Here is a 13475-nt window from a genome sequence, read left to right as displayed (position 1 = left end):
TTTACACAGTTGTGAACTTCACCACATTCAATTTGCATTCTTTCTCACTCAATGGTACATGTCCTCCGGTGGCCTTCCTAGTGATCCTCTGGAGTGGCAGCCTGCCGTGCCTTCCCAGTCTTCCTTCACTTCTTCATTCTTGTATTGTGGGGTATTCACCCAGTAGCACCATGTAAGTGATAACTACTATTATTATCATTTAAATTGCATCTGATTTTTCTGTTTTATAAATGCCATAAAAATAAGTGTACTTGACCGCAGAGCTTTTTCAGTCCCATATGGACTTTTCTCTTGGATATATTCCTACCAGAAGGATCCTGGATCAAAGATCCTAAACACTTAAAAAAAGTTTTAATAGACTTTAATGTTTGGAGAATTTTTAGATTCACAGTAAATTTGAATTGAAAATACAGGGATTTTTCATATATCCCTTGCCCCTCTACATGCACAGCCTTCTCCTACAGACACCATAAAAATCCTGCACCAGAATGTACATTTGTTACAATCAATGAACATACATTGACACACCATTACCACTGAGAGCTCATAGTTTACACTGAGGTTTACTCTTGATGTTGTACATTCTATGGGTTTTGACAAATGTATAAAGACATGTATCCACCATTATGCTATTGCTGAAGTCAAATAGAATATGGAGATGAATCTCTAAATTTAAAACAATTTATTTGGGAAGCAAGAATTGCAGTTTGGGGTATACTCACAGACTGGGTGGTCTTTGGTGTGTCTCACGAACAAAGAGAAGGTTGGGATTTTTATTAGGAATAAAAATGTTATAGTTTTGAAAGAAAACTCATAAGCACTTGAGAAGCTTTTGGGAACTGAAAACTGATTGGTAAGTGACAGTGGGAGGTAAAACAAGTCTTAGAGTCCCAGCAGATCTTTTCGGCAGCTACTAGGTAAAACTGGTCTTAGGGTTACAGCAAGTCCTTTCAGTAGTTGGGCTTATGGAAAAATTTAATTCTTGGAGCAGGTGCTATGTGCCCCGAGTTCATTTTCTTCCTGGCTCCCGGTCTCTGATTTAGTTGGATATGACAAGAATTACTCAATTTGTATAACCAACTTTCAAGTATCTTACAGAGTAATTTCATGGCCCTAAAAATCCTCTGTGCTCCACTTATTTATTTCTCCCTGCCTCCAAACCCCTGATCTTTTTATACTTCCATAGTTTTGCATTTTCCAGAATATCATATAGTTATGATCATACAGTAAGTAGCCTTTACAGATCTACTTCTTTCACCTAGTAATATGCATTTCAGACTCTTCCATGTCTTTTCAAGGCTTGACAGCTCATTTTTTTTTTTTTTAGCACCGAACAATATTTCATTGTCTGGATGTAACAGTTTATTTATCCATTCACCCACTGAGGGACATCATTTGCTTCCAAGTTTTGGCAATTATGAATAAGGCTGTTATAAACATCTGTGTGCAGGTTTTTGTGTGGACATAAGTTCTCAACTCCTTTTGGTAATTACCAAGGAGCAAATTGCTCGATCATATGGTAAGCATATGTTTAGTTTTATGAAAAACAACCAAACTGTATTCTAAAATGGCTGTACCATTTTGTAATCCCACCAGCAACGACTGAGAGTTCCTGTTGTTCCACATCCTCACCAGCATGGTGTTGCCAGTGTTCTGGAATTTGGCCATGCTAAGAGCATTCTAAATGCTTTTTTATGCACTAGCCTGCTGAACAATATCTCTCTGTTTGTGGTGGAGCTGAGCTCAAAACCAGCATGGGCCAGCACCAACCTGAGGATTCTTGGTCCATGGCCACATGGGGACATGCTACATCAGGAGTGTGGGAGGTAGTGGACACTGTGCTCTTCCCTTCAGATACCCCACTCAGGCCAACTCATTCACCCCCAGCCCCAATGAGGCCAGATTCTCCCAGCTCCCACCTGCCTTCCTCATGAGTAACTGCCCTCAACTGGAGGGAAATGGCTTGCCCAGGGTTAGGCTGGGAAAGGCTTCCTGAGACCAGGACATGTTGATCTGGGAATACAAAGGCAGGGTCAGCTTCTCCCTCTGCCTGATCCTGCATTCCTCATTCTGTATAGTGGACCTCAAGATCACTCCTGCATGGACTTCTGCAGACTTTTACCTGCCCCAGAGTCTGTGTTCAGGGAACTCACCATCAAGCAGTGAGTGATTCCACCTGCCACCCTCTCCTGGGGGGATGCAGCCTCAGTCTCCCAAAGAACAGACTTGATGAAGGTGGGCTGGGGGTATCCAGTCTCCCCCTTTCCAGGGGGCTACTCCTTGAACACCTTCATGTGCAGCAATGATGCCAAAGCTAAGACCTCCTTGGTGAGAAGAGATAATGTTCTGGGAGTCCATGTAGACAGAAATGCTAAATGAATTAAAAAAAAACAACATAGAGTTTTAGGGCCAGGGTTTTGCTAGGCCTTTTGGTAAAGTGTAGCATCGTGGAAAGTGTGAGGGTTTGGGGTGAACACATCTTGTTTCTGTCACTTCCAAGTGGTGTGATCTTTGCCCTGTTGAGTGACCTCTCTCCTTGCTTGTCTTGGCAATGGCAATGACAATGCCATCTTCAGAGTATTCCTGTGAGAATCAGAAGAGCCTTATGTGTTCTGTGAACTACCTGGCATAAAAAGGGGCTCAAAAACAGCTCCTTTACTCTCTCTTTTCTGTTCATGTCCTAGGGTTTGGCCCCATTTTTAATATAGTAGAAAATAATATCCCAGGTGGGCACCTCGAGGAAGTGTCTTTCTCTGGCGCCCTCCTGGAATTGTGACTACAGATAATGTTTTCATTCCTCTCAGAGTCCCCCGGCCAGTGTCTGGATTGTGCCCTTCCCCTCTACATCTTACTTCCAGCAGGTGGAGAGTAAGCCATACTTTCACGTTGAAGATTACATCCCAGCGAGTCTGATCGAGAGGATGACCGCTCTACGGGTCCAGGTCGAAGTCTCAGAGATGCACCGGCTCAGCTCTGCACTGTGGGGAGAGGATGCTGAGCTGGAGTTCTTGAGGGTAAGGCCTTCCTGACCTGGAGAGAGGTGTTGGTCTTCAAGGGAATGCAGCCAGCAATCCCCTCCAGAGCCTTCTCAAGGGGCCCAGGTGTGTGCAGACCCACAAGGAGGCATGAGCAAGGGTGGAACTCTAGGAGGCAGGGAGGGGCAAGGAGAGGTTTCTGGAAGCAGCTGGCATTGGAAATGACCCCAAAGAGGGTAGGATTTAGTGAGCTGGGTGGGTGTGGTAGGGCTTTTCCTCATTTTTTATTTTATTTATTTATTTTTTTGAGATGGAGTCTCGCTCTGGGATTACAGGCATCTGCCACCGTACCCAGCTAATTTTTGTATTTTAGTAGAGACAGGGTTTTCCCACGTTGGCCAGGCTGGTCTCGAACTCCTGACCTCAGGTGATCCACCTGCCTTGGCCTCCCAAAGTGCTGGGACTACAGGTGGGAGCCACTGTGCCCGGACAAATCTTAGATCAGCATTCCAGACACTTTCCTCCAAGCAGGGAGACCACATTTCTTATAGTTGACACATAGGACAACGGAAGTACAAGATCAGCACTTGAGCCAGAGAAAAGCCATCACAAGACCCTAAGTTTGCAGCCCTGCAGGCAGCAGTCCTCAACATAGCACAGCTGCTGTGGCCTGTGCACAGGAGTGCAGCTTGGGCCCACCGTCTCTTCACCAGCGGGGCAAAAACAGTGGCACTGCAGTCTCCCCGTGTGGGCACACACAATGATGAATAGTCTTTGCTACTCCACAATCTCCCCTTGCTGTGGGCCAGGCACTGGGAAATGGAGACAAAAAGCACATGCTCTTTGTCCCCAGGAAGCCCTACGTCTTGTGGGGAGGATTGCGGTCTACCCACAGACACACAACTCAATAAACACTCAATGGAACAAGAACAATACCAGCTACTCTATGTCAAGATGTGGGGACCAGGGAGAGAGTGGCTACTCTGCCTGTGCAGATACAGCTGGGGGATAAGTGCGAGGACACTCGCAGCTTCCCCAGGACGGGATACAAGCTGGGCCATTTGATTGGGGGAGCAGTTTTAAAAGGAAGCTAGGAGATTTGTGTATTTCTCTGTACAGAAGTCAGGTAGAAATATTCCATCTGTGTTTTCTTGCCCTTAATTGAGATGGGTACTTGAAAACAGAACAGCCAACATGAGGTTGGGCCTTTGCTTTTCAGCTGGTCATTTTGCAGAACTATCCCTGTATCTAACATAGTGTAGCCTGCAAGCGTTTCATTTGAGAAGCACTGGCGAAGCATGATCAGGGCACTCCATAGTCCGGGCTGCACACGTGTTCCCTGTCAAGGGGACGAAGCATTCCCTTGATGAGGGACCAGTGGGGACTTCAAAGCCATCTGATAATGAGTGGTCACAGAGCCACAGAACTGCAGAACCCAATCTAGAGGCCAAGGACCCAACCCTGTGGCAGATGTCTGCAGGATGGACGCTACCTTCTGGCCTCTGCCCAGACCCTGACTTTGAGTGCTGAGCTCACTGTCAGGGTCCCTCACTTCCTGGTTGAACGATGAAAAATGATTGTAAAAGAAACTACCAGGCTGAGAAGCAAAAATACAGAAAACCATTTTTTTCCCCATTCACAGAAAGCACTGAATAGATTTGATTCCATTTACATGTAATCTTTATCGGTTTCAAGGAGCACTCTTGCTTTTGCAGTTTCCCTTGGTAAACTGGTTGGGGTTGTTAATGCTGGTGTTGCCTGCCTGTGGTACAGAGAGATAAACTAGACAGGGCTTTGTCATCATCCCCAGAGCACATTGGGAGCCTCTCATTAGGATGAGGGTTTGTTAAAGGTTTTCTCCCCCTCCCTGATTATAAAAGTAAACATTTCCTCATAATTCTGCCGCCTGGAGATAGCACAGTTACATTTAGGTATATTCATCCTTCTCTCTTTGTTCTGTGCATTCATATATATATGTATATGCATAGATATTTAAAATTAGCTTTATATTATACATGCACTTTTATGTATGTATATAATCCCATAAATCTAAACATTTGAAAACTTCTTTTGAATTAACATATATTGTACTCTAATTTTTTCTCTCAATGCTCTATTGTTTAACGTATCAATGGTTTCCAATATGGGAGTATTTAAAACAATACTGAGATTAGCATCTTTTCCATATAAATCTTAGCTGTATTTCTGCTTCATTCCTTAGGGATAGAATCTCATAAGTGGAATTACAGGGTGGAAGGTAATAAACATTTTGAACGTTGTTGATATATATTGCTAAGACACCTAGTGCAGCAGTCATTTCTGGACATTTTCCATCTCTTCTACTGGGCTATAAATGCCTGGAAGGCCGTGGATCCTCAGTGCCCATCACAGAGCCCAGTTACTACTCTACAAGCAATCACTGGATTATTTAAATATAGCTCCTCATGGCTCTTGTTTTTCATTAGAAAAAGGAGAAGACCATTATTGGGAGGCTAGCTCTTGGTCCCCAGTTCACTGATGACTAACTCTGACAGTTCAGCACCTTGTACTAGCCACATACTGGGCAAAAGTCCAGTTTGGGAAGCGCTGAATACCGTAGTCTGTCTGTAGATTCACAACTATATTAGCTTATTAATCTCAGAATAACCTGTTTAAGGTGAATTCAGTGTTTTCCTAACTTCCTCAACCATGGAGCCATTTTCCCACATAGCTGTGGGTTGTTAATATATTATTAAAATATTTTTTTCTTGCTATTGAAATCATAATGATTGTATCCTGTAGTTTCTTCCACTTAGCATTATAACAAATGCACTCTCCTGATAATTACAAATGCTTTACAAATATCCTTGGTAAAGGCTGCCTGATAATCAATTTTAAGACAGTACTGTTTTTAGGAAATCGTTTACTGCCAGGAGCTGGTTTCCCCAAATCACCCCACAAATCTGTACTGAACAGCATTATGAGAAGGGGTTGTCCTGATTATTCAGCATATTTTCTTAGGGTAGATACCCACAGGTGGAATTATAAGGTCAGAGAAGATGAATTCTGAACCCCTTGATGAATATTCAGAAATAACAATCCATTTGTTTTGAAGAATGTTCAATGCAGCAAGGGATGTGTGGCTGGCAGCCAGGAGTGCTTGGTCCCATCTCAACTTCGCTACCTGTTGTAAGGAAGACAGGCCTTGTAGTAAGATGGCCCAAAGCACATGGAGAGGAAATGACCCTCTGAAAGGACACCCAGCAATAGCAATGCAAAGGGGGCCAGGAGAAGCATCCTAGGAGACTCCCTAGCAGACAGCAAATGGAGGTAGACATCATTATTTTATTGTTTTACAGATTGAAGATGTCATTGACAACATTAAGTATGTTCACCTATGTTTCCAGGCCTTTTGGATTCCCTGTATTTCAGTTGTTAAGAGTGAAGACTCAGGAGCAAACAGGCTCATCTTTCCATATTTCCATTCCTGGCTCCAAAGCAGGAACTTGGACAGATTACTTAGAAAAAGGATAGCTTCACTATCTCTGTGATTGTTCTGAAGATTAAATAATAATGAAATTATGCTGGGAGAGGCTTAGCATGGTGCTTTACTAGTAGGAATCTTGAGGCCCAAAGAACTGAAAAGCATCATATCTCTCTTTGTATAGGTAAACAATAAATTAAAATATAAACTAATACTAAACAATTGAAGAAGTTTAAGTCTAGCAAAGCCATCTTTATCCTAATGATGACTACTTATTAATGCTTAATTTTTAAAAGAAATATCACACCGAATTCTTTAAAAGCATCCACCTAATTATCTTGTGGTGGCCCTGCTTTGTTAAACTTTAATCACATGCCCAGGCTGGCCACTGGATATTTCAGCACCAGCGCTCAATAAATATTGATTTGTATGATGATAAGGATATTGATGATAATGATGATGATGATAATGATGATGATGACGATGATGACAGGGCCTCTCCAAAGTTAAACGAAGGAGGCTTAGGGTTCAGAAATGTAATCTGAACCCTGTGTGAAGAGCTGTGGAGTCTGCAGGCAGCATAGCTGTCTGCATGGACTTCATCAACGGTGAATGGGAAAGGAGCCTGAGAGAGGAGCTCTCAAAAGCCATAATTTGTCCCTGTTTTTGTGACCTTGCCTGGGGGTGAGAGAGATTGGATAGGACATTATGCTCTCTGGTTGGGGGTAAGAATGGGATACCAGATTTCTGCAATACAACCCTTCTGAGAGGACTTCAAATGCCTGGAGCAAGAGGTCCTTGCTGTGTGTCCCAGAGACACATCAACCTTCTGATGGGGACTGGCGTCTTCCTGGTGAAGATGAAGGTGGGAAAGTTACTGCCATTCAGATGTAGAAACATTTGTGTTCATTTTATACTTCGGTCTCTTAAGAAGTTGGTGGCCTAATGCAGTCCCCAGTTCCGACTGACCCATGGCCCCTGGCAAAATTTATTCCCCTAACCTGGTAAACAGAGGCAAGACCTTGGGCTACGGGGACCCCCACGAAGGCATGGCTACATGGTGAGGAGCACCAAAATGAATGGTCATTTTCTCTGCAGGGTGGTTCACAACTAACATTGGTGATCTGGAAGGTCGCTTTCTGTGCCTTAGCCTCAGTTTTTCTATCTGTCACGTAAAGGAAGTCTATAGTATACAGAGAATACTATAGACTCTGACACAACAAGGAAAAGAAATCTCTTACCTTGAGATGTCCCAGAAGAGTATGAATTCTAAAAAACTTGTTCAGAATATTATTATTGTACTGTGTTATTTTCATAATAACTGTATTCTAAGTACTGTTTTAGGTATTCCATGAGAAAAGTATTCCTTGGGTTACAAAAAAAAAAAAAAAGGAAAATTCTATCATATCAGAGGTGCAGAGAAATTTTGTACATAGCAAATAAATCTGTTTGACCCAGTGTTTCCTAAACTTACATGACAATTCTACTTTTTCTTTTCAGAACGCCTATCAGTGTGTTTTGCATGGAGTGAATGGCGTGAGGCCCATTATTTTAAACCATGTGCCTGTCTCTTCTAAATCAGCCTTTTTCTGCTCCAGGTCACTCAGCAGCTCCCAGAATACGGTGTGCTGGTTCACCAAGTATTCTCAGAGAAGAGGAGGCCAGAAGAGGAGATGGCCCTGGGGATCTGTGCCAAGGGTGTCATAGTATATGAAGTGAAAAACAACAGCAGAATTGCAATGTTACGGTTTCAGTGGAGAGAAACCGGGAAGATTTCTACTTATGTGAGTGTAGCTCAGTTGATAAATAACCTGCACTTCATTTTCCTTTGATTTGTTGGCCGTTTAAAGGAGCAGTGGGTCATGGGTCATGTGGCTTTCTCCTGACCAAACATTCTCACAGCCTGTCTGTTTGTTAACCTGCATTCTGATGCATTGCAGGATATTTGGAAGAAGTCTGCCAAGGGATTTTGGGAGGTCCTCAGGAGGCCATTTCTTCCCTACCATTCCTTGCCTGGACCTCCACATATCCCCATGAACAGCCATTGGTCTAAAGGGCTACACTTTCCTTCTGGGTAAAGTTTTCTTAATTTGGAGACTCCATTAATGTTGAGAGCAAAGTTGGAGGTGGGAGATGGGGGTTGAGAGGGTAGTTTAGGTTGAGTGGAGCCTGAAAGGTTTTGAAACTTCTTCCCGTGTTTTAATTTTCCCTTTGCACGCAGTGTGCCAAGGCCTCTGGTCTGTCTCTGAGGACTACAGGTGTGCTACGGGACACTGAGGATTGCAAATTTTTGATAGCTCTTAAAAGTTTCAAAGTCTATTTTTGAATAGAAAATCCCCATTAAGTATACAACATTTGGAATCTACTTGAACACTATTTGCATGCATATTTCTACCTCCTGAAGTGAGTCACTCTGGCACTGTACCCTGGTGGCTGACAGCCTCTGCCTGTCCTGTGGTTGTTCTAGTCAGTACCTGTGTCACTTCAGTGACGATTTATTATAAAATATGAAGTTCTTTATCTTGCGGCCCCTGAAAAAATGTTTTTTTCCTATTTAATTTTCTCAATGGTTAAAAACATTTTCTAATTAGATCACTATTTGTATCATTATCTGATGTTAGAGTTTCCTGAGTAGAACATAATTGCTTTCATTCATTTTCAGGATGTTTCTTTTATTTCTTCCATCTTGGCTTTGAAGTTAACACATTGTCAAGATAAAATTTCATAATAAATTATTGTTTGTTTTCAGGAAAAAAGCTTACATCTAAAAATAAATAATAATTGAGCACAATTTAAGTTTGTTTGAGTTTATTCAAGTGGTCTGTATATTATCAGGAAATTGACTTTTTTTCAAATTATTTTGACCAAACTCAGATGAAACAATATTCATATTTGTGAATTTTTCAGAATTTTAATTACTCAAATTACTTTAACTAAACTGAAAGGTTATATGAAGAACTTTGTTTAATGAATTTAATACTACTACATTACTTATTTTCTTTATTGCATGTTTAATTGTTCAGATTTTTCAATGCACTATTTCAAAATATTCATAAAAATGCAGATAGCCTAAAAAGTAATTTTTTAAAATGGATTTTTTTGAAGCTGTAAAGCTCGACAGTCCCCTTAAGTAAGTACTTTATGTATACATTGGTTTAACTTTTACAGGTATTTATTTCCCCCCACCAGGGGATTTCTTGATTAAATTAGCTGATTAATGTCTTGATTAAAACTGGGAAGTCATCAGGCTCTGAAGACAAACTTAGTAGCTCAAAAAATACTTAATCAGGGTTTCCATTCTCTGATGATCATCCTCTTCCTTGGCATGAATAACTTATTTTTAAGGAACAGTCGTCAGATGAAGTAATGTCACCAGCAGTTTGCTGCAAACCAAGCATCTTACGCAGAAAATGACTTGAACTCTTTATGCTTCTGTAAGCACAAAATAGGGAATTCAGTGAACAATATGAAAATTAACTCAGGAAACTGGTTTCAATTTTGCTTTTTAATACCTGAGGCCAAAAGTCTTCAAACAATTACAGATCGTTCATCTTGCCAGCCTGCACCAAAGCAGCAAAGGAAATAGAGAAAGATGACATTTCCAAAGAATATGATTCGTAGATGTGTTGGCGTCCATGTGTGGTTTGATTGTTCAATCAAAAACCTGTTCCTTCTAGAACAATAAACCTATGCATGCTAGTAACTGTCCATAGTTATCACCACTAGTTAAATCTCTGAAGAGAAATGCATGGAAACAGAAGCAGACGCACGCTATTTAGGGCCCTCTTTATGAAAAAGAATACAAAGTTACAAAAGATGGCATGAAAGAAATATTTATTCAGAATGAGAAAAGAAATCACAAAAACTTTATGAATTTTTAAAAGCTGAACAAATCCTGCAGATATCAAAAAAGCCAGCAAGTAATATTTTTATTAACTTCCTGACAAAGTCTATAATACTTTTTTCCTTTCAAATTTTTAATGGCATAGCCTGATTATTTTTCTGTATGATGGCACTTTTGTAATATCATTTTCTCTAGAGAGGATAGAAATATAGTTTAGTTTTTCTTCTAGCATGGTGGATTGAAATCTGTTTTTATTATTGAAAGGATTAATAGGATGCATGAAACACGCAGCTTTGCACAGAAACATTTTTGCTCTTTCTAGTGCTGCAACAGAGTTATTTGCTGCAAATGCAGGAAACCTGACAAATTCTATTTCATGGGATTCCCATAAAAAAAATCGTGTCATGTATTGATAATGCGGTATACACAATTATAGAGTCTATCCCTGATAGGGAAGCATTTCAATTAGATGAGTATTTTTGAGAACTAAATTATAGTTTTTCATTTCTGATGAGTGCAAAAACTTCCTGTAGATCAGCTACTGGCTCTGTACAGCTCATGCTTCCTTCGGGGGCTGGGTATTATAGGGCATGGTCAATTTCATCTGGCTGCTGGCCCTGCACCTTTCTGCTGAGATTTTAGGTGAGTTAGACAAATGGAAGGAGTATTCTGGGATGGCTAGCAATAAAGTAACTATTCTAGAAAAGCCTTCAAATCACCTAAATAAATCCAACTAAATCTAAACCAAGTGTATCCCCATCTCAACTTCTTAAAGGGATCTGCTCTGTATCACCCAACACCACCTGGTGCGAAGGGACGTGGCAAGGAGGGTGTGTCTGAGTAGAAAGAGTCAGTGGTCTTAACCAACTGGGGTGAAAACATCTTACTTTCCGTGTATTATAAGACCATGTGAATGCATTGCCAGGGCTCCTCCCAGGAATTTAGGGCCCTGGAGCTTCAGTTTCATTAGTTTCATGACAAGTCTCCCCTGCCTAGAAAAATATTATTTGTATTTCATACAAAGATGTATGAAATACAAATAATCAAGCAGGTGAACAAATAGCAACAGAAAAAAAAGAACTCCTAGGGATGAAAATATTCAAAATGGTAAACTGATGCTTTGAAACCAACATGTTACAGAAGCACCTGCCATGAATTAGGTGGGTGCAAGAGTAATCGCGCCCACCTAATTGCAGTAATTGCACCAACCTGATGTTTCTGCTGCAACCACAGAAATGTAAAGAAAGGATTTCATGCTGGTGCTGAAAACCCAGAGACTGGAGTTATACATCATCGTATACACAGAGTAGCAGCTTGCTTATGCGAAAGTTTGCAGATAAGAATTTTCCATTAAATGATGGAAAAGACTCTTGACAGTCAAGACTCTTTTCACCTTTATGTCAAGAAATAGGATCAGCATTCCACTCTGGTGTTTGATACCTTGGAGCACTGGCATCTGAAAAGGAGAGTTTTGCTGAGAGTTTATAAGCTAAAAGAAACTTCGATGTATGTGTTTGTTTGTATGTGGGTGTGTGAATGATTCTCCCTTTTCAGATTTGTTAAAAAATAGTTATTACATTTTAAAAAGTGATTTATTCTTGCAAGGCACAGTGGCTCACCCCTGTAATCCCAGCACTTTGAGAGGCTGAGGAGGATCACTTAAGTCCAGGAGTTCGAGAGCAGCCTGGGCAACATAGCGATACCCCTGTCTCTAAAAAATACAAAAATTAGCTGGGTGTGGTGCTGCCTCACTCAGGTCCCAACTACTTGGGAGGCTGAGGTGCGAGGATTTCTTGAACCCAGCACTTCAAGGTATCAGTGAACTATGATTGTGTCACTGCACTCCAGCCTGGGTGACAGAGCGAAACCCTGTCTCAAAAAAAGAGTGACTTATTCATATAAAAAATGCTTAATATCTGAATAAACTTAATATAAAATTGTCAGGATTGCATGAAAGCCTATCAGTGTGTACTGACAAAGTGTATGGATTTCAAGCAAATATTCGACTTTGAAAAAGTGTGGATGAAATGATCAGTTGAGTAAAGAAGAATTATTATGACTGGCGGAGCAGCATCTATGAATGCTTGAGACAACACATTATTTAAAGAAATATTAGTTATAGTACAGTTCAATTGGATTCAGAATCCATTCCTATTAGCACAAGGAGGCTTAGCACTATACTTGTCAGTGAAAGTAAAGAGTATACAGAGAATGAGCAACTTATCTAAAATTAGGTTAATGGTAAAAAGGGGTTTCTCAAAGAAAAAGCAATGAATATTTATCTGCCTTTTGTTGATATCTGACATGCGTGAATGGAGTTTCTTAGAAATGGTGACTATCAGGAATTAAAAGAGATAAGCCTTAAAGAGGATCAGGGGTTTCCGGAAGCCCTTTCAAGCATAAGCCCTGTTTCTATAAAGTAATCTTTATAGGAGCAAGCTGAAGGTTCTTATTGAAATAGATAGAATATCTAGAATGAAGATTTTATTTGGAAGTTTTATATGAATTAATATTTAATATCACCTATATATATTTTATTGTTCTTATCGGAATAATATATTGCAAAAATTTGTACTTTTTTTTCATAAGGCTCTATACAGGTAGCCTCATATAGGTCATCTTCACCAGTTTAGCCCAGTGAGCTGGACAAATATTATCACTTTGTATGTGGGCCTTGAAGGTATAATGTGGGGAAGCGTTTCTTTGTGGTGTGACCTCAATTCCTGTGGCATTTTGAGGACTCTTGCTCTTTTTTTTTTATCTGTAGAATAAAAATACTGATAGAATCTCTCTTATTCTGTAGTTGTGAAGATAAAATAAATTCATACTCATAAAGCACTTAGAATAGAATCTGCTACATTATAGCCAGAAATATTATAACACACAGGTGTTTTTATCTTTTTCATAACCCAACTAGTTGAGATTTTGTCTACAACTTCTTGGAGTTTGTACAATAAAAACAATGGGATACTTAGTGGCTTGTCATAATGCACACTGAGGGTTAGGTTCCGTCCTTGCTGAGGTCAATGTACCTGACCCACTTCATATTCTTTTCACCCAGCACACTCCTTGAAAAATAGTTATTGTTTGATAAACAATTTGATTGATGAATGAAGGAAAAACTAAAAAGAGGGATTTTCTTTAAGCTAAGGAAAATATCAGGCCATAGTCAGACAGCATCTGCCATGCACCC

General features: G+C 40.5%; 1 protein-coding gene across 10 annotated transcripts in view; it reads left to right on the top strand.

The window, feature by feature from the left end:
* Positions 1-13475, top strand: part of FRMPD2 (FERM and PDZ domain containing 2) — a 127302-nt gene that overhangs the window by 59814 nt on the left and 54013 nt on the right. For 7 of the 10 annotated variants that reach the window (XR_010113176.1, XM_034930520.3, XM_034930523.3 and 4 more), the window contains 2 exons: positions 2859-3014; positions 8037-8222. Coding sequence is in view for 9 of the 10 variants with exons in the window: in XM_034930520.3 (XP_034786411.1) it covers positions 2859-3014; positions 8037-8222 (342 nt within the window). In the remaining variant the exon portion in view is untranslated. The remainder of the gene's footprint in view (positions 1-2858; positions 3015-8036; positions 8223-13475) is intronic. The other 3 variants (XM_063607368.1, XM_024927474.3, XM_055092760.1) reach the window with 1 other exon arrangement.

Source organism: Pan paniscus, chromosome 8 (genome assembly GCF_029289425.2).
Source record: "Pan paniscus chromosome 8, NHGRI_mPanPan1-v2.0_pri, whole genome shotgun sequence".
In the NCBI taxonomy this organism is placed as follows: domain Eukaryota; kingdom Metazoa; phylum Chordata; class Mammalia; order Primates; family Hominidae; genus Pan; species Pan paniscus.
Note: the sequence above shows the minus strand (reverse complement) of the source record. Positions and strands in the feature narration are given on the sequence as shown.